Source organism: Artemia franciscana, chromosome 2, assembly GCF_032884065.1.
Source record: "Artemia franciscana chromosome 2, ASM3288406v1, whole genome shotgun sequence".
Lineage (NCBI taxonomy): Eukaryota > Metazoa > Arthropoda > Branchiopoda > Anostraca > Artemiidae > Artemia > Artemia franciscana.
In genome coordinates this window covers 8794792-8814277 of record NC_088864.1, presented here as the reverse complement: position 1 = coordinate 8814277, position 19486 = coordinate 8794792, and the positions used below count along the sequence as shown (strand labels likewise).

The window sequence follows — 19486 nt, the reverse complement described above, 5'->3', positions numbered from 1 at the left end:
TTATTCTCTCATTTTTGTTTAATTAATCCTAGAAAATCCTCTACCCCCTTCATGGATATTCTCTTCCCTCATGAATAATTCCTCAATGGAAAGATCCTCCCACGTAACCCCATCTCCCCCACCCACCCCAAAGCATATAAGTCCCCCTGAAAACGTCTGTACACTTCATAATAACCATTACTATATGCAAACAATGGTCAAAGTTTGTAACTTGCAGCCCCTCTCCCGGGGAACTGTGGGGGATTGAGTCGTACCCAAAGAAATAGTTACTAAGTTTTCGATTACGCTGAACAGAATGGATATCTCAAAATTTTGATGCGGTGACTTTGCGGAAAAATGAACGTGGGAGGGGGCCAAGGTGTCATCCGATTTTTTGGTCACTTAAAAAGGGCACTAGAACTTTTAATTTCCGTTAGAATGAGCCCTCTCGCGACATTCTAGGACCACTTGGTCGATACGATCATCCCTGGGGAAAAAAACACGCATCCGTGATCTGTCTTGTGGCAAAAAATACAAAATTCCACATTTTTGTAGATAAGAGCTTGAAACTTCTACAGTAAGATTCTCGGATGCGCTGAATCTGACAGTGTGATTTTCGTTAAGATTCTATGACTTTTAATGGGTGTTCCCCGCTATTTTGTAAAACGAGGTAAATTTTCTCAGGCTCGTAACTTTTGATAGGTAAGACTAAACTTGATGATATTTATATATTTAAAATCAGCATAAAATTGATTATTTTGATGCAACTATTGGTATCAAAATTCCGTTTTTTTAGAGTTTCAGTTACTATTGAGCCGGGTCGCTCCTTACTACAGTTCGTTACCACGAACTGTTTGATAATTCATTCTGAAGAAATTTGCCTGGTTTTCAAAAAGGGGGGAAACTCCCTCAGAAATTCAAGCTATCTTAATGAAAATACACCATCAGATTCAGTATATTGGAAAGCTCTTCTTTTGGGGTTGTTAGCTCATACAAAAATGTACATTTTTTATTTTTCTGCCGAAATAAACATCAGGGATGCGTATTTATTGTTTTTTTATGTCGTAGATGATTTAGAGTGCTCATTCGGATGAAAATCAACCCCCCTTTTTTTAAGAACGACTACTCAAACGCAAGGGCCTTTTAATTTGAAAATTCTGTGGAAACACAGAGGGTTGAGGAACAGGTAGCCCCTTCATATGCGGAGTAATTTCTATTCGTTTTAAGATCAAATGTTGTTCCTTACTTTCAGTCGAAAAAGATTCGTTTTTTTTCGTTTTTGTTTAATCCGTACATTTGAAAAGTGTGCCAACCGCGGATAAGATATTTCTGCAGATAATCTGAAATGAGACAAAACAGCTGAAAATCAAAACAAATTAATTTACCGCTTTTAAAAAAGGATAACAATGGAGATCCTTCGGAGAAATTAATGAAGCGTAGGGCGTTGAGAATTGTCGACGTTCCAGTTATCATGTCTTTCTCATAGGGGTAGGTAGCAAGCTTGTAGACCAACCTGGTACCGAAATCCGGGTTCTTTGCTGTCAATCAGAGACCAAAGCATTATTATGATCGAAGTGTTTTTTATTAATATATATAACTCATGATATCGGGCTACTGTAACTCTAATTAGGTCGCATAGCAGAGTATTATTATTACGCGCGTTTATTAAAGTAATTCGCTGCCCTGAAGAACCAGGGGTAATCCACCCTCAGATATGCTAGGTTTTATTATAGTGCATATAGATAAATTCAAAATCTTACCTGTTCCTTGGGATGTAATTTCCGGTGAATCCAGGATATTGTAAGTCATTTTGAAAACCTGTTTCTTCAAACACACCGTACTTGTATTTTACCCATTCTTTCGCAACCATTTGACCTAAAAATAAACAAATGTATGAAATGAAATACTTAAATAGTCAATGGAGTAGTTGCCGTTTCATACAATTAAATTAAATAAAAATCAACTTTTCCATAGGTTTTAAGACTCGATAGTTTTGACACATACATGCTTGCAATGAGCGGGAATTCCCCTTAAGGTCTGTTTGAGTCCTCACCCTAGGTGAATTGTAAACGAACATTTCAGATTACATAAATCTGGAGATTTTGGTCTTTTAAGTCTTTTCTAAGTATCAAGTATGTCGACAGTCTTTTCTTAACCATCTAGCAAGGCCTTCGAATCTACAGACAGGTAAAATTCTCAAACAGCAATGATTAAGTGAACTTGAAAACATCGAGCTTCAAAATTGAAGTTAGGTTAGTCTTCTGTCTTTTAATTCTCTAGAGACCGTCGAATGTCAAAACTTCAAATAGTACCAATTATCAAGTCTTGTGAGAGGTTTTGATAGACAGCTTCCTTTGGTGAGATGCTTCAGCCGAGGAATAGTAATATATTTGGTTGGGTCTTGCAAAGCTTGGTTACCGACCAAGGGAGAAGAGAAAATGAGCAAAAGAGCACTATCATTCTCAAATACAAAATGCCCATGTATATAAAACTGGGACGGCATGCACAGAGTGCATTTGAAAATTTATTGTTTTTTCCACTTTTTTTCCTAGGAATAGGCTAATTAAAATACCTCAGCTGATTAATTCGAAACTAAACACCAAACTTAGTTGAAGGCTTTCTTCGAGGGTTCTCAGAAAACCAAAGTTTTCTTACGAATTGAATTGAAAAAAAAACTGAAAGTAAGGAGTGACATTAAAACTTAAAACGAACAGAAATTACTTCGTATATGAAAGGGACTGCTTCCTCGTGAACGCCCCGCTCTTTACGCTAAAGTTTTTTACTGTTTTAAAAATAGAGTTAAGAGAAAGAGTCGGACTTTAGCGTGAAGAGCGGGGCGCTGATGAGGAAGCAGCCCCTTTCATTTTGAACTAATTTCTGTTCGTTTTATGTTTTAATGTCACTCCTTACTTTAAGTTAAAAAACACTTGTTTTTATTTAATTTAATTTCTGAACGTTTTCGAATCAATGCATGTTTTGATTTATGCTCTCCGCAAATGAATAATTAAAACGAAATTTGCGTTTTTTTTGTTTTTTTTTGGCTAAATGGTTTTCTCATAGTTTCGATCGAATGATCTTGAGGGAAAAAAAGAAGCGCGGATGGAGGTCTAGTTGCCCTCCGATTTTTTGGTTACTTAAAAAGGCAACTAGAACTTTTATTTTTTATGAATGTTTTTATTAGTAAAATTATTAGTAAAAATAAATTTTATTAGTTAAAGATATACGCAACTTAAAAATTAGCTTACGTAAAGAAACTTCTGTATTCTCATATTTTTATTACATATATGAGGGGGTTCACTCCCTCGTCAGTACCTCACTCTTCACGCTAAAGCTTAAATTTTGTCCCAGTTTCTTAAGAATGACCCCTGAATAACAAAAGCCGTAGAATAAATAGTTGAAATTTCTAAAAATACTTTAGCGTAAAGAGCGAGGTATTAGGAGGAAGAGAGCCCCTCATATGCGTAATAATTTCTGTTCCTTTTAACAGAAATTATTCTGGAATATTTACAGGAATTAATATTTACAGGAAAATAATAACAGGAATATTCTGTTCCTTTCAGTTGAAAAACTTTGTCATATTTATTTTTTCATTGTTTTTTTTTTAATAATGCTAGAAAATCCTGCGCTCCCTTCATGGAAATTTTCTTCCCCCATGACAAATTCATCCATGAAAAGTTCCCCCGACATATCCCCCTCTTCTCAACCCCTGCCCCCAACCAAATGAAAACGCCCCAGAAAACGTCTGTACACTTCCCAATAACCATTACTATATGTAAGCACTGGTCAGTGTTAGTAACTTGTAGCCCCTCCCACGGGGACTGTGGGGGAGTAGGTCATCCCAAAAGGCATAGTTGTAAGGATTTTCAACTACGCTGAATAAAATGGCTATCTCAGAATTTTGATCCGGTGACTTTGGGAAAATAATTAGCGTGCTACGGGGGCCTAGGTGCCCTCCGATTTTTTGGTCAATTAAAAAGGAAACTAGAACTTTTCATTTCCGTTAGAATGAACCCTCTCGCAATATTCTAGGACCACTGGGTCGATACGATCACCCCTGAAAAAAAAAACAAAAAAAAACAAACAATAAACACGCATCCGTGATCTGCCTTCTGACAAAAAAAACACAAAATTCCACATTTTTAATCAGTTCGTGGTAACGAGCTGTAGTAAGGAGCGACCAGGCTCAATAGTAACCAAAACTCTAAAAAAATGGAATTTTGATACCAATAGTTATATCAAAAGAATTTCATTTGATTTTAAATATATAAGTTTCATCAATATTAGTCTTACCCATCAAAGGTACGAGCCTGAAAAAATTTGCCTCATTTTAGAAAATAGAGGGAAACACCCCCTAAAAGTCATACGATCTTAACAAAAATCACACATCAGATTCAGCGTATCAGAGAACCTTGTTGTGGAAGTTTCAAGCCCCAATCTATAAAAACGTGGAATTTCGCATTTTTGGCCAGAAGACAAATCACGGATGCGTGTTTATTTGTTTTTTTTCCCAGGGGTGATCGTATCGACTCAGTGGTCCCATAATGTCGCAAAAGGGCTCATTCTAACGGAAATGATAATTTCTAATACCCTGTTTAAGTGAGCAAAAAATTGGAGGGCACCTAGGCCCCCTCCCACGGTCATTTTCCCCCAAATTCACCGGATCCAAATTCTGAGATAGCCATTTTATTTACCACAGTTGAAAAACCCAATAACTATGTCTTTGGGGACGACTTATTCCCCCGCAGTCCCCGTGGGAGGGGCTGCAAGTTACAATCTTTGACCTGTGTGTACATATAGTAATGGATACTAAGAAGTGTACAGACGTTTTCAGGGGGATTTTTTGGTTTGGGGGGGTATTTGAGGGGGAGGGTTACCGGGGAGGATTTTTCCATGGACGAACTTCTCATGGGGGAAGAGACTTTCAATGGAGGGGGGCGCAGGATTTTCTAGCATTGTTTAAAAAAAATAATGAAAAACTAAACATGAAAAGTCTTTTTCTACTGAAAGTAAGAAGCAGCATTAAAACTTAAAACGAACAGAAATTATTACGCATCTGAAGGGTCTACCTCCTCGTAATACCTCGCTCTTTACGCTAAAGCATTTTTAGTAATTTCAACTATTTATTCTACGGCCTTTGTGATTCAGGGGTCATTCTTAAGGAATTGGGACAAAATTTAAGCTTTAATATCAAGAGCGAGGTATCGACGATGGTGAGCCCCCTCATATACGCAATAAAAACATACGAATATTGAAGTTCGCTACGTAATTTAATTCGTAAGTTACGTATATTTTTTACTTATGAAAACGTTCGTAAAAAGATAAAAGTTATAGTTGCCTTTTTAAGTAATCAAAAAATAGGAGGGCAACTAGGTCTCCTCCCTCGCTCCTTTTTTCTCAAAATCTTCCGATCAAAACTGTGAAAAAGCCATTTAGCCCCAAAAAATTAATATGCAAATTTCGTTTTAATTATTTATGTATGGAGAGCCAAGATCAAACCATGCATTAATTCAAAGACGTCCAGAAATTAAGCAAAAAAAAAACGAGTTTTTTTAAATGAAAGTAAGGAGCGACATTAAAACTTAAAACGAACAGAAATGACTCCGTATATGAAAGGGGCTTTTCCTCCTCAACGCCCCACTCTTTACGCTAAAGTTGACTCTTTCTCTTAACTCTACATTTTAAAACAGTAAAAAAACCTTAGCGTAAAGAGCGGGGCGTTGAGGAAAAAAGCCCCTTTCATATACAGAGTAATTTCTAATCGTTTTAAGTTTTAGTGTCGCTCCTTACTTTCACTTTAAAAACTTTTTTTTTTGTTTAATTGTAGATAGGAGCTTGAAACTACAGTAGGATTCTCTGATACGCTGAATCTGGTGGTGTAAATTTCGTTAAGGTTCTATGATTTTTACGGGTTGTTTCCTTCTCACCTGTGCTTCCAAACTTAAGTCTCTAGCCGGCAATCCTTCAATCGTCGCAATCCAAGTTTCTACCACCAGTCACGACCCGGTAGGGCAACGGGGAGGAAGCTACGGGGTTCTGCTCCGCCTCAAGGTTTGTCGCTTGACCTAAATCTCTTGACTTGTCTAGTTCTTCGCCGTATCGCATTATTAGGTATTTTGGATATTTACATCTACCAAGCTCCAAATACTTTTTACAAAGGCACTGTCTATGTGTGGTAACACTTTTAAGATGTATACCTCGCTTTGTTTTAATTTTCCCCATGATTTCGGCTTTGTGTGCACAATTTTACTGAAGGCTCCTGACTATTTCTCCTTTTTAGGTTTCTTCATTGCAGTGAAATAATTTATGAAAATTTCATACTCTATTAACAAGCAGCTGATTATACCAGCTTGTCATTTTGGTCTCTGGGGGGTATTATCGGCGATCTGAAAAGATTCTTTCTGGAAACCGACTTGTAAAAATTTCAGGTCGCTGAAATATTCTATGGGACTGTTAGAAAACAGGAAAATAAATCGAAAAATGGTTCCAATCATCTTACAGGTTATTGTCTTCTGCTCATGATAGTACCGATTTTGTTCTAAAAGCAATATCTTTTATCGAGTACACTTGTGAAAAAGACCTAGACATTTTCTAAGATTTCTAAGCAATAAGAGGAAATAGAGCAAAATCCTTTCAAACATTTTGTAGCATCTTCAAGAAGCTATGGCCTGATATTAAAAGCGGCATCTTCCGCCAACGAATACTTGAGTACTTTTTAAATGAAAATTTTAAATTTAACATGGGATTTTCGAGTTCCATCAGTTCACTTAATCACGGCCTTAAATAATAGTTCCCAAACGATTGTCAACCTTGTGAGCGATTAAATAAAAAAAAAGTTTTTGTAACGGAAAGTAAGGAGCGACATTAAAACTTAAAACGAACAGAAATTACTCCGTATATGAAAGGGGCTTTTCCTCCTCAACGCCTCGCTCTTTACGCTAAAGTTTGACCCTTTCTCTTAACTCTACTTTTTAAAACAGTAAGAAGCTTACTGTTTTAAACCCTCTCATGACTTTATAGTAAGATACCTCTCATTGAACCCTCTCGTGACTTCTATTGTCATGAGATTTTTTTTTGTCTCATGACTTTTTTTTGTTACTTTTTAAGTAGCAAGAAAAAAATTGAGCAAATATTCAGGGCACGATCAATGAGGGAAGTTACAACTGCTCTTTTAACTTGTGGGGGGTGATTTGAATTAAAGTGAAGATATATATTGTTTTGTGTTGGCTACATAGGGCCGAAATATTCACAGAAGTGATTTCCACTGTCTTGAAAAGAAAGCCAACACAAAACAACAGATATCTTCACTTTAATTCAAATCACCCCCCACAAGTTAAAAGAGCCGTTGTAACTTCCCTCATTGATCATGCCCTGAATATTTGCTCCGATTCGTATATAAATGCAGAAATAAACTTTTTCAGAGATATTCTTTTTGGTAATAAATACCCCATTCCTTTCGTCAATAAAATAATTAACCGTAGAATAAAAAGACATTCTTGTAAAATCGAAGAAGATATTTCACAACGTGAGGCTACTGATAAGCCCTCAAATATTGTCTATCTTCCCTATATCCCAAAAATCACAACGAAATAAAAAAATATTTCCACAAAAAATAATCTCTACGTAGTTTTTACTAATAATTTTAAAATCATCCCGGTAAAGATAAGACCCCAGTTACTCGCCAAAGAAGGGTCTATCAATTACCCTGTGATTGTGGAAATTACTATGTCGACAGGACCCATCAGAATCTAGAAAAACGGTTACAACAGCATAAAAAAGACATAGACAAGGCATTAATTTCAAATAGTTCCAACAACTCCTTTGATTCTGCTTTAGGTTAGCATATATTTAATAATCCGACCACACGATACTTTTCGAAAAATCTTCACTCATCAGTAATGATTTCGGGATAAAACAGGTGGCTCGAGAATCAATCGAAATTAATCTCAAAATAAATAATAATATTTCTTTGAACAGGGACTTAGGGGAATACTCACTAAATTCTTTATACTCAAATTTAATTAAAAATGATCTAACAAAATCAAACAGTTCGTGGTAACGAACTGTAGTAAGGAGCGACCCGGCTCAATAGTAACCAAAACTCTAAAAAATTGAATTCTGATATCAATAGCTACATCAAAAAAATCGCATTTTAATGCTGATTTTAAATATATAAGTTTCATCAAGTTTAGTCTTAGCCATCAAAAGTTACGAGCCTGAGAAAATTTGCCTTATTTAGGAAAATAGGGGGAAACACCCCCTAAAAGTCGTAGGATCTTGACGAAAATGAAACCATCAGATTCAGCGTATCAGAGAACCCTACTGTAGAAGTTTCAAGCTCCTATCTACAAAAATGTGGAATTTTGCATTTTTTGCCAGAACACAAATCACGGGTGCGTGTTTATTTGTTTGTTTTTTTTTTTTTTTTTTTTCCCCAGGGGCCATCGTATCGACCAAGTGGTCCTAGAATGTCGCAAGAGGGCTCATTCTAACGGAAATGAAAAGTTCTAGTGCCCTTTTTAAGTGACCAAAAAATTGGAGGGCATCTAGGCCCCCTCCCACGCTCATTTTTTCCCCAAAGTCAACGGATCAAAATTTTGAGATAGCCATTTTGTTTAGCATAGTCGAAAATCATAATAACTATGTTTTTGGGGATGACTTACTCCCCCACAGTCCCTGGGGGAGGGGTTGGAAGTTACAAACTTCAACCAGTCTTTACATATAATAATGGTTATTGGAAAGTGTACAGACGTTTTCAGGGGGATTTTTTTGGTTTTGGGGGTAGGGTTGAGGGAGGGGGCTATGTGGGAGGATCTTTCCTTGGAGAAATATGCCATGGGGGAAAAAAATTCAATGAAAAGGGCGCAGGACGAATCTGGTCACGTTAGAAAAAAACGTCAAATTAAGAGCTTAATATACAATGCTGGGTGTTCGGAGCCTCTCTATTATGGAGTATAATTTGAAAATAACACAACTATACGAGCGATAAAACATATATACCACAACCATAACTACTGCTAAGAGATAACACAACTATAAAGCGAAAACAGGTGAAAACTAACGGGAAAATAAACGAACTAAGAGGTGGAAGGGGCCCAGAGAAAAACTATAATCCTTTTTCAATTGAGCCTAACTTCCGCAAAGGAGTAATAATGTCAGAAGCCCCGAAATACCGAATTATTTTCTTTTCAAACAGTTCGTGGTAAGGAACTGTAGTAAGGGGCGACCCGGCTCAATAGTAAACGAAACTCTAAAAAACGGAATTTTGATGCTAAAAGATACATCAAAAGATTCGAATTTTTACGCTGATTCTAAATATTAAGTTTCAATTAATTTAGTCTTTGTCATCAAAAGTTACGAGCCTGAGAAAATTTGCCCTATTTTGGAAAAAAGGGGGAAACATCAATTAAAAGTCATAGAATCTTAACGAAAATCACACTATCGCATTCGGTATATCAGAGAACTCTATAGCAAAAATTTCAAGCTCCTATCTAAAAAATGTGGAATTTTGTATTTTTTGCCAGAAGACAAATCACGGGTGCGTGTTTATTTATTTGTTTTTTGTTTTTTTTTTTTTCCCAGGGGTCATCTTATCGACCAAGTGGTCCTAGGATGTCGCGAGAGGGCTCATTCTAACGGAAATGAAAAGTTCTAGTGCCCTTTTTAAGTGACCAAAAAATTGGAGGGCAAATAGGCCCCCTCCCATGCTCATTTTTTTCCAAAAGTCAACAGATTAAAATTTTAAGATAGCCATTTTGTTCAGCATAGTCGAAAACCATAATAACTATGTCTTTGGAATGACTTACTCCCCCACAATCCCTGAGGGAGGGGCTGCAAGTTACAAACTTTGACCAGTGTTTACATATAGTAATGGTTATTGGGAAGTGTACAGACGTTTTCATGGGGATTTTTTGGTTTGGGGGGTGGGGTTGATGGGAGAGGGCTTTGTGGGAGGATCTTTCCTTTGAGGAATATGTCACGGGGGAAGAAAAATTCAATGAAAAGGGCGCAGGATTTTCTAGCATTACTATAAAAAAAAACAATGAAAAATAACATGAAAACGTTTTTTCAAATGAAAGTAAGGAATAGCATTGAAATTTAAAACGAACAGAGATTATTACGCATATGAGGGGTTCTAAAAATACTTTAGCATAAAGAGCGAGGTATTTAGGAGGAGATAGATACCTCGCTCTTGATGCTAAAATATTTTTAGTGATTTCAACTATTTATTCTACGGCCTTTTTGATTCAGGGGTCATTCTTAAAGAATTGGGACAAAACTTACGATTTAGTGTAAAGAGCGAGGTATTAACGAGGGTACAAACCCCCTCGTACACATAATAAAAATATAAGAATATAAAAGTTTGTTACGTAAGTTAATTCTTAAGTTACGTATATTTTTTACTAATAAAAACGTTCGTTGAATATTAAAAGTTCTAGTAGCCTTTTTAAGTAACCGAAAAATTGGAGGGCAGCAAGGCCTCCTTCCCCACCCCTTATTTCTCAAAATCGTCAGATCAAAACTAAGAGAAAGCCATTTAGCCAAAAAAAATTAATATACTAATTTCATTTCAATAATTTATGTGCGGAGAGCCAAAATCAAAAATGCATTAATTCAAAAACTTTCAGAAATTAAATAAAAAAAACTAGTTTTTTTAACTGAAAGTAAGGAGCGACATTAAAACTTAAAACGAACAGAAATTACTCCGTATATGAAATGGGTTGTCCCCTCCGCAGTCCCACGCTCTTTACGCTAAAGTTTTTCATTGTTTTAAAAAGTAGAATTGTGGCAAAGAGTCAAACTTTAGCGTAAAGAGCGAGGGACTGCGGAGGGGACAACCCATTTCATATACGGAGTAATTTCTGTTCGTTTTAAGTTTTAATGTCGCTCCTTACTTTCAGTTAAAAAAACTAGTTTTTTTTATTTAATATTTTACTAAACCGATTTGTAATAGTATTGAACCAGCTACGAAAAGGCCTTTGAGACAGGCTGCTAAAAAAGCAAGGTTGGCTCTGAGAAATTGCATTTAACCACTTTCTTCTTTTTAGTTTGAATGAATTTATATTCTCACTTCATTCTTTTCGTCAGTCCTGGTTGAACTTCGTTGAAGTAAGGATGCTAGGACTGTTTTTAAATTAAATAAAAAAAACAAGTTTTTTCAACTGAAAGAAAGGAGTGACATCAAAACTTAAAACGCACAGAAATTACTTCGTATATGAAAGAGGCTGCTTCCTCATCAACGCCCCGCTCTTTACGCTAAAGTTTGACTCTTTCCCTCAATTCTTCTTTCTAAAACAGTAAAAAACTTTAGCGTAAAGAGCGGGGCGTTGATGAGGAAGCAGCCTCTTTCATATACGAAGTAATTTCTGTGCGTTTTAAGTTTTGATGTCACTCCTTACTTTCAGTTGAAAAAACTTGTTTTTTTATTTAATTTCTGAACGTTTTTGAATCAATGCATGTTTTGATTTTGGCTCTCCGCAGAGGAATAATCAAAACGAAATTTGCATATTTTTTTTTGGCTCAATGGCTTTCTCATAATTTTGATCGAATGATTTTGAGAAAAAAAGAGCGGGGGACGAAGCCTAGTTGCCCCCGATTTTTTGGTTAATTAAAAAGGCAACTAGAACTTTTAATTTTTTACGAATCTTTTTATTGGTAAAAGATTTACGTAACTTATAAATTAGCTTACGTAAAGAACTTTTGTATTCTCATGTTTTTATTACATATATGAGGGGATTCGCCCCATCGTCAGTACCCCGCTCTTTACACTAAAGCTTAAATTTTATCCCAATTCATTAAGAATGACCCCCTGAATCACAAAAGCCGTAGAATAAGTAGTTGAAATTACCGAAAATACTTTAGCGTAAAGAGCGAGATATTAGAAGGAGGTGAGCCCCTCATATGGGTAATAATTTCTGTTTGTTTTAAGTTTTATTGCTGTTCCTTACTTCCAGCTGAAAAAGCTTTTTCACTTTTATTTTTTAATTGTTTTTTTTTTTTAAAATAATGCTAGTAAATCCTGCTCTCCCTTCATGGAAATTTTCTTCTCCCATTACAAATTCTCGAAGGAAAGTTCCCCAGCATATCCCCCTCTTCTCAACCCCTCCCCCAAACCAAAAAAAATCCTCCTGAAAACGCCTGTATACTTCCCAATAACATTACTATATGTAAGCACAGGTCAAAGTTTGTAACTTGTTGCCCCTCCCACGGGGACTGTGGGGGAGTATGTCGTCCCCAAAGACATAGTTATAAGGTTTTTCGATTACGCTGAATAAAATGGCTATCTGAGAATTTTGATCCGTTGACTTTGGGAAGATAATTAGCGTGGGAGGGGGCCTAGGTGCCCTCCAATTTTTTTGGTCACTTAAAAAGGGCACTAGAACTTTTCCTTTCCATTAGAATGAGCCCTCTCGCAACATTCTAGGACAACTGGGTCGATACGATCACCCCTGGGAAAAAAAAAACAAAAAAAAAAAACAAAAAAAAAAAAAAATAAAACAAAATAAACACGCATCCGTGATCTGCCTTCTGGCAAAAAAATGCAAAATTCCACATTTTTGTAGATAGGAGCTCGAAACTTCTACAGTAGGGTTCTCTGATACGCTGAATCTGATGGTGTGATTTTCGTTAAGATTCTATGACTTTTAAGGGGCGTTTCCCCCTATTTTCTAAAATAACGCAAGTTTTCTCAGGCTTGTAACTTTTGATGGGTAAGACTAAACTTGATGAAACTTATATATTTAAAACCAGCATTAAAATGCGATTCTTTTGATGTAGCTATTGGTATCAAAATTCCATTTTTTAGAGTTTTGGTTACTATTGAGCCGGGTCGCTCCTTACTACAGTTCGTTACCACGAACTGTTTGAAAAAAAAGTTTTTTTTAAAAAACATTATTTAGTTTTAATGCTCACAATTTAATGTAAGTTTATTTATATATACATATTTTCTCTCTTGTTCTCGTGTTGTGCTGAAGACGGCCCTTGGACATAGGGCCGAAATATTCACATAACTGATTTCCAGTGTCTTGAAAAGATTTTCCCTATTGTTTCTACTTTGTATTTGTTTGTTGGGAGACTTCTACCCTCCCCCTTCTGTTATAACATATTTGAAAATATAATGGACCAAAATGAAGATAATACATTTAAAAAGTCCACCTGCAACGTGTACATTACAAACCAAAAAAAAAATTTCAACATAAAAAGCTAAAAGCATTCTTTCGTTATTTACCATCATAACGGCTAGTTTCTGAATAAAATAAAGTAAATAGCCTGATCAAAATGATCTCTTAAGAGGATAACTTCATGTCATTAAAAAAAGAAACAAATCTTTGGTTTTTGACGGGTTGACGTGCTATTGCTAAAGAGGCCTGTCACTGAGTTGAATGGCAGTTGTAAAATTTCAAGGTGCAATATAATACTAAGCATAATTAACTTTCTTTTATCAAAATAAAGTTTCCTTTCATTAGGCTTTGTTATTTAAAAGACAGCATTAAGATACAAGCTTGTATCCAGGGAGGGAGGGGTTACCGGGTTTGAGCTCCCCTCCCCCAAAAGAATTCCACTCGTAAAATGGAAACCCATTTCATATACGGAGTAATTTCTGTTCGTTTTAAGTTTTAATGTCGCTCCTTACTTTCAGCTAAAAAAATTAGTTTTTTTTTTATTTAATTTCTGAACGTTTTTGAATTAATTCATGTTTGGTTTTGGCTCTCTGCACATAAATTATTAAAATGAAATTTGTATATAATTCTTTTTTTGGCTAAATGGCTTTCTCTTAGTTTAGATCAGAAGATTTTGAGAAATAAGGGTTGGAGAAGGAGGCCTAGTTGCCCTCCAATTTTTCGGTTACTTAAAAAGGCAACTAGAACTTTTAATTTCTAACGAACGTTTTTATTAGTAAAAAATATACGTAACTTAAGAATTAACTTACGTAACAAACTTTCATAATCTTATGTTTTTATTATGTATACGAGGGGGTTTGTACCCTCGTTAATACCTCGCTCTTTACACTAAATCGTAAGTTTTGTCCCAATTCTTAAAGAATGACCCATGAATCAGAAAGGCCGTAGAATAAATAGTTGAAATTACTAAAAATACTTTAGCATAAAGAGCGAGGAATTTATCTCCTCCTAAATACCTCGCTCTTTATGCTAAAGTATTTTTAGAACCCCTCATATGCGTAATAATCTCTGTTCGTTTTAAGTTTCAATGCTACTCCTTCCTTTCATTTGAAAAACGTTTTCATGTTTATTTTTCATTGTTTTCTTATAGTAATGCTAGAAAATCCCGCGCCCTTTTTCTTTGAATTTTTCCTCCCCCATGACAGATTCCTCCAAGGAAAGATCCTCCAACATAGTCCCTCCCCTCAGCCCCACCCCAAACAAAATAAAATCCCCCTGAAAACGTCTGTACACTTCCCAATAACCATTACTATATGTAAACACTGGTCAAAGTTTGTAACTTGCAGCCCCTCCCCCAGGGATTGTAGGGGAGTAAGTCATCCCCAAAGACATAGTTATTATGGTTTTCGACTATGCTGAACAAAATGGCTATCTCAAAATTTTGATCCGTTGACTTTGGGGAAAAATGAGCGTGGGAGGGGGCCTAGATGCCCTCCAATTTTTTTGGTCACTTAAAAAGGGCACTAGAACTTTTCATTTCCGTTAGAATGAGCCCTCTTGCGACATTCTAGGACCACTTGGTCGATACGATGACCCCTGGAAAAAGAAAAAAAAACAAAAAAAACAAACAAATAAACACGCACCCGTGATTTGTCTTCTGGCAAAAAATACAAAACTCCACATTTTTGTAGATAGGAGCTTGAAACTTCTACAGTGGGGTTCTCTGATACGCTGAATCTGATGGTGTCATTTTCGTTAAGATTCTACGACATTTAGGGGGTGTTTCCCCTATTTTCTTAAATAATGTGAATTTTCTCAGGCTCGTAACGTTTGATGGGTAAGACTAAACTTGATGAAACTTATATATTTAAAATCAGCATTGAAATGCAATTCATTTGATGTAGCTATTGATATCAAAATTTCAATTTTTTAGAGTTTTGGTTACTATTGAGCCGGGTCGCTCCTTACTACAGTTCGTTACCACGAACTGTTTGACATTGCGTAATCTCTTACTTGGAGACCACAACCATATAAATATATATTGAAAATTCATATCAGTGCTATACATTTTTATATTCATAGCTAAAGCGTTTTTCTAATTTCAGGATTGTAGCCTCTTCCCTGCATCAGGACAGTAGAGTCAATTCACGAAAATTAAGGGAGGAGGGGGTAAAAACTATATTTTCAAAAATTAAAGGGGCAAATTTGTCATTTTCTCAATGAAAATACCGAAAACAGGCAATTTCAATGAAATCTAGGAGTAGAAACTAATGGAGAACACATGACCCTACCGTCCCCCTCAAATTGACGCCACCACCTTGGAAAATGTTCCAGAGTAGTAGAATTGCGATGCATACTGCAGGTAATATAATCACTGTGCTAACTAAAAAATGGAGATAATCGATTTACTTTCTAAGGTTGATATTTTCAATTCAGAGTTCTTAATTTTCTCCTAGCTTTTGGCATTCATCCAAATCGCCGCTCTTTAGGAATAATGCTGATTCTTGCAATTGGTAAAATTTGTAAAAAGAACAAATTCGCTACAGTAGTCCAATTTACTTCTTTTTGTTCATAGACAAGATAATCAAATAATTAAATAATTTACCTTTCAAATTCTTTTTTTCTGCTAAAAACTCCAAGGGCAGATGAACAGCTTTTCCTTTGGCTTCACAGCCTCCAAACTGTTCTGCCCAGGGGGAGCTGAAAAATGATTGCTTTTCAACAACAAAAGATGGCTCAGAATTGAGCACCGCATCGTCCATTATCATCTCTCGTCCAGCCAGACAATTAGAAGATTTCCAATTGAGTGGTAGCGTTACATAAATAGCATTTGAAGTTTCGTTTGTCCACCTCGATAGTTCGATAAATGTTGCCTTCAATGTGTCCTAAAAATACAGGTTAAATTAGAACACAGGTAAAGTAGTCGGTTTTTAGCTTATTTTATTGCCACAAAAAAAACAACAACAAACAAATGACCGTGGATTGTCAGTGTAATTGACATATACTAAGATATAGTCTTTAAGGTTTTGATAGTTTTTTATTCATAAATGTGAGAAAGGTGACAACATTTTAAAGTATTTTGTTTTCAGTAAAGCGCAAATTGTGTTCTGGTCTTGAGAAGGCATGGGGATTATCAGCCCAACTCATATTTATTTTTGCTCGTTTTGAATTTGACTTGGTTATTTATTGTAATTTCTGTTCGTTTTAGTTTCATTTATTTGTTGATAGTGATTTGTGGTATTTTTAAGCTTGGAAGATTATTTGACTTTATTTTTCCTCATTCTTGGCTTAATGGAGCTCTTTATTATACTTTGAAAAAATTGTCTTGTGGAAAAGATTTTTAAATTAATGTCTGTTCATTTTTTATTGACATTGTCTTTTTCATGGAAAAAACAATATTGAGTATCTTTTCAGTCTTTTCTATAAAAATCCATAGTACGGGTTGCTATTTGTTTGTTGGAGAAACTTTTCCAACAATTTTTTTATCCTGACACAAACAGTATAATTTTTAATTTAACTTTATACCTTCTGAAGTTGTCCTGAAAAACAAAACTATGATTCCCAAAAGATTTTATCTATGCTCTTTGACAACCTGGATAAACTTACACTTTTTATGGCACTTGGTATTAACCAAGTGACATATAGCAGTCGCCAATTCTGTCGGTCTGTCGGTCTGTCTGTCGGTCTGTCTGTCGGTCTGTCTGTCGGTCTGTCTGTCGGTCCCGGTTTTGCTACTTTAGGCACTTCCAGGTAAGCTAGGACGATGAAATTTGGCAAGCGTATCAGGGACCGGACCAGATTAAATTAGAAATAGTCGTTTTCCCGATTTGACCATCTGGGGGGGAGTGGGGGCCCGGTTAATTCGCAAAAAATAGAAAAAATGAAGTATTTTTAACTTATCAGCGGGTATTTGGATCTTAATGAAATTTGATGTTTGGAATGATATTGTGTCTTAGAGCTCTTATTTTTAATCCCGACCGGATCTGATGACATTGGGGGGAGTTGGAGGGGGAAAACCTAAAGTCCCGGTTTTGCTACTTTAGGCACTTCCAGGTAAGCTAGGACGATGAAATTTGGCAAGCGTATCAGGGACCGGACCAGATTAAATTAGAAATAGTCGTTTTCCCGATTTGACCATCTGGGGGGGGGAGAAGGGGCCGGTTAATTCGGAAAAATAGAAAAAATGAAGTATTTTTAACTTATGAGCGGGTGATTGGATCTTAATGAAATTTGATGTTTGGAATGATATTGTGTCTCAGAGCTCTTATTTTAAATCCCGACTGGGTCTGATGACATTGGGGGGAGTTGGAGGGGGGAAACCTAAAATCTTGGAAAACACTTAGAGTAGAGGGATCGGGATGAAACTTGATGGGAAAAATAAGCGCAAGTCCCAGATACATGATTGACATAATCGGAACTTATTTGCTCTCTTTGGGGTAGTTGGGAGGGGGGGAGTAAGTCTTAAAAATTAGAAAAATGAGGTATTTTCAACTTACGAACGGGTGATCGGATCTCAATGAAATTTGATGTTTAGAAGGATATCGTGTCTTAGAGCTCTTATTTTAAATCCCGACCGGATCTGGTGATGGGGGCGGAGAGTTGCGAGGGGGAAACCTAAAACTTGGAAAACACTTAGAGTGGAGGGATCGGGATGAAACATGGTGGGAAAAATAAACACAAGTCCTAGATAGATGATTGACATAAACGGAACGGATCCGCTCTCTTTTGGGTAGTTGGGGGGGGAGGGTTAATTCTGAAAAATTAGAAAAAATGAGGTATTTTTAACTTACGAATGGGTGATTGGATCTCCATGAAATTTGATTTTTAGAAGGATATCGTGGCTCAAAGCTCTTATTTTAAATCCTGACCGGATCTGGTGACATTGGGGGAAGTTTGGGGTGGGGAGACCTAAAATGATGGGAAACCCTTAGATTGGAAGGATTGGGATGAAACTTGGTTGGAAAAATAAGCAAAAGTCTTGCATACGTAATTTACATAATTGGAACGGATCCGCTCAATTGCGGGGGGGGGGGGGGTAATTCTGAAAAATAAGAAAAATAACGTATTTTTAACTTACGAAGGAGTGATCGGATCTTCATGAAACTTCATATTTAGAAGGACCTCGTAACTCTGATATCTTATTTTAAATCTCAACCGGATCAAACGTAATTGGGGGGGGGACAGTTGGGGGGACCGGAAATCTTAGAAAATACTTAAAGCGGTGAGATCAGGATGAAACTGGATGGGAAGAATAGAAACCTGTCTAAGATACGTGACTGACATAACTGGACCGGATCTGCTCTCTTTGGTGGAATTGGGAGGGGGGAGGTAATTTTGAAAATTGAGGTATTTGTAACTTACGAAAGGGTGACCAGATCTTAATGAAATTTGATATTTAGAAGGATCTTGTGCTATAAAGTTTAACTTTAGGTTCTGACCTTCTCACAAGTGCCAAATGAGCTCTTGGCTCTTCCGACCTCGTCCAAATGAGCTCTTGGCTCTTCCGACCTCGTACCATATGAGCTCTCGGCTCTTCCGACCTCGTCACAAGTGCCATATGAGCTCTTAGCTCTTGTTTTTTTACTTATTTAGAATGCCCTCTGATCTCTTGTCACTTTAAACAGGGGACCAGACACTCGCACTGTAATTTGAGTGCAAGAGGGAGAACTTCCCCTTCATATATCTGGTAATAACATTTTAAACAAGCAAAAACAAAGTGAAAACTTTAATTTTTTTTCAGTAAAGTGGAAATTATGTTCTGTTCTTGAGAAAGTATGGGGGTTGTCAAAGACACAATTTCCAGAACTTTCAATTACGCTGAACAAATTGCCTATCTCAAACTTTTCATTAGATGTGTTTTGGGAATTGGTGGGCATGGGGGAGAGGCTTGTTGCCCTCCAATCACTTTTGACCAATGAAAAGGGCACTAGTCTTTTCAACTTCCAATCGAATGAGGCTTTTTCGAAGTTTCCACGACAGCAAATGGCCATTTCAAAATTTCTATCAGGTGCATTTTGAGAAAATATGAGGTTAAGAGGGGGGGTTTACCCACCCACTAGTCACTCTGAATCTTACAAAAGGTACTAGAACTTCTGATTACTAATCCAATGAGCCCCTCCGAAGTTTATACGATCACCCTTTCTATGCATAACTTACAACACTTCCCCTGTGAGCTGTGGGGGGCAGTTGTCATCCTCAAAGACATAATTTCCAGACCTTTCAATTACGTTGAACATAATGGCTAACTAAAAATATTGATTGGATGTGTTTGGGGAAATAGTAGGCTAGGCATGGGAGGGAGGTTAGTTGCCCTTTAATCACTTTCAAATATTAAAAAGGTCACTCGCCCTTTCAATTCCATTCAAATGATCCGAAGTTTCTATGACAAC

The 19486-nt window shown here is 36.5% G+C and overlaps 1 protein-coding gene across 1 annotated transcript in view; it reads right to left on the bottom strand.

Moving 5' to 3' along the window:
- LOC136037049 (calcium-activated chloride channel regulator 1-like) overlaps positions 1–19486 on the bottom strand; it is a 129827-nt gene that overhangs the window by 92672 nt on the left and 17669 nt on the right. The window contains exons 2-3 of the mRNA XM_065719480.1: positions 15703–15982; positions 1740–1854 (exon numbers count right to left, since the gene is read on the bottom strand). Of these exons, the coding sequence (XP_065575552.1) occupies positions 1740–1854; positions 15703–15982 (395 nt within the window). The remainder of the gene's footprint in view (positions 1–1739; positions 1855–15702; positions 15983–19486) is intronic.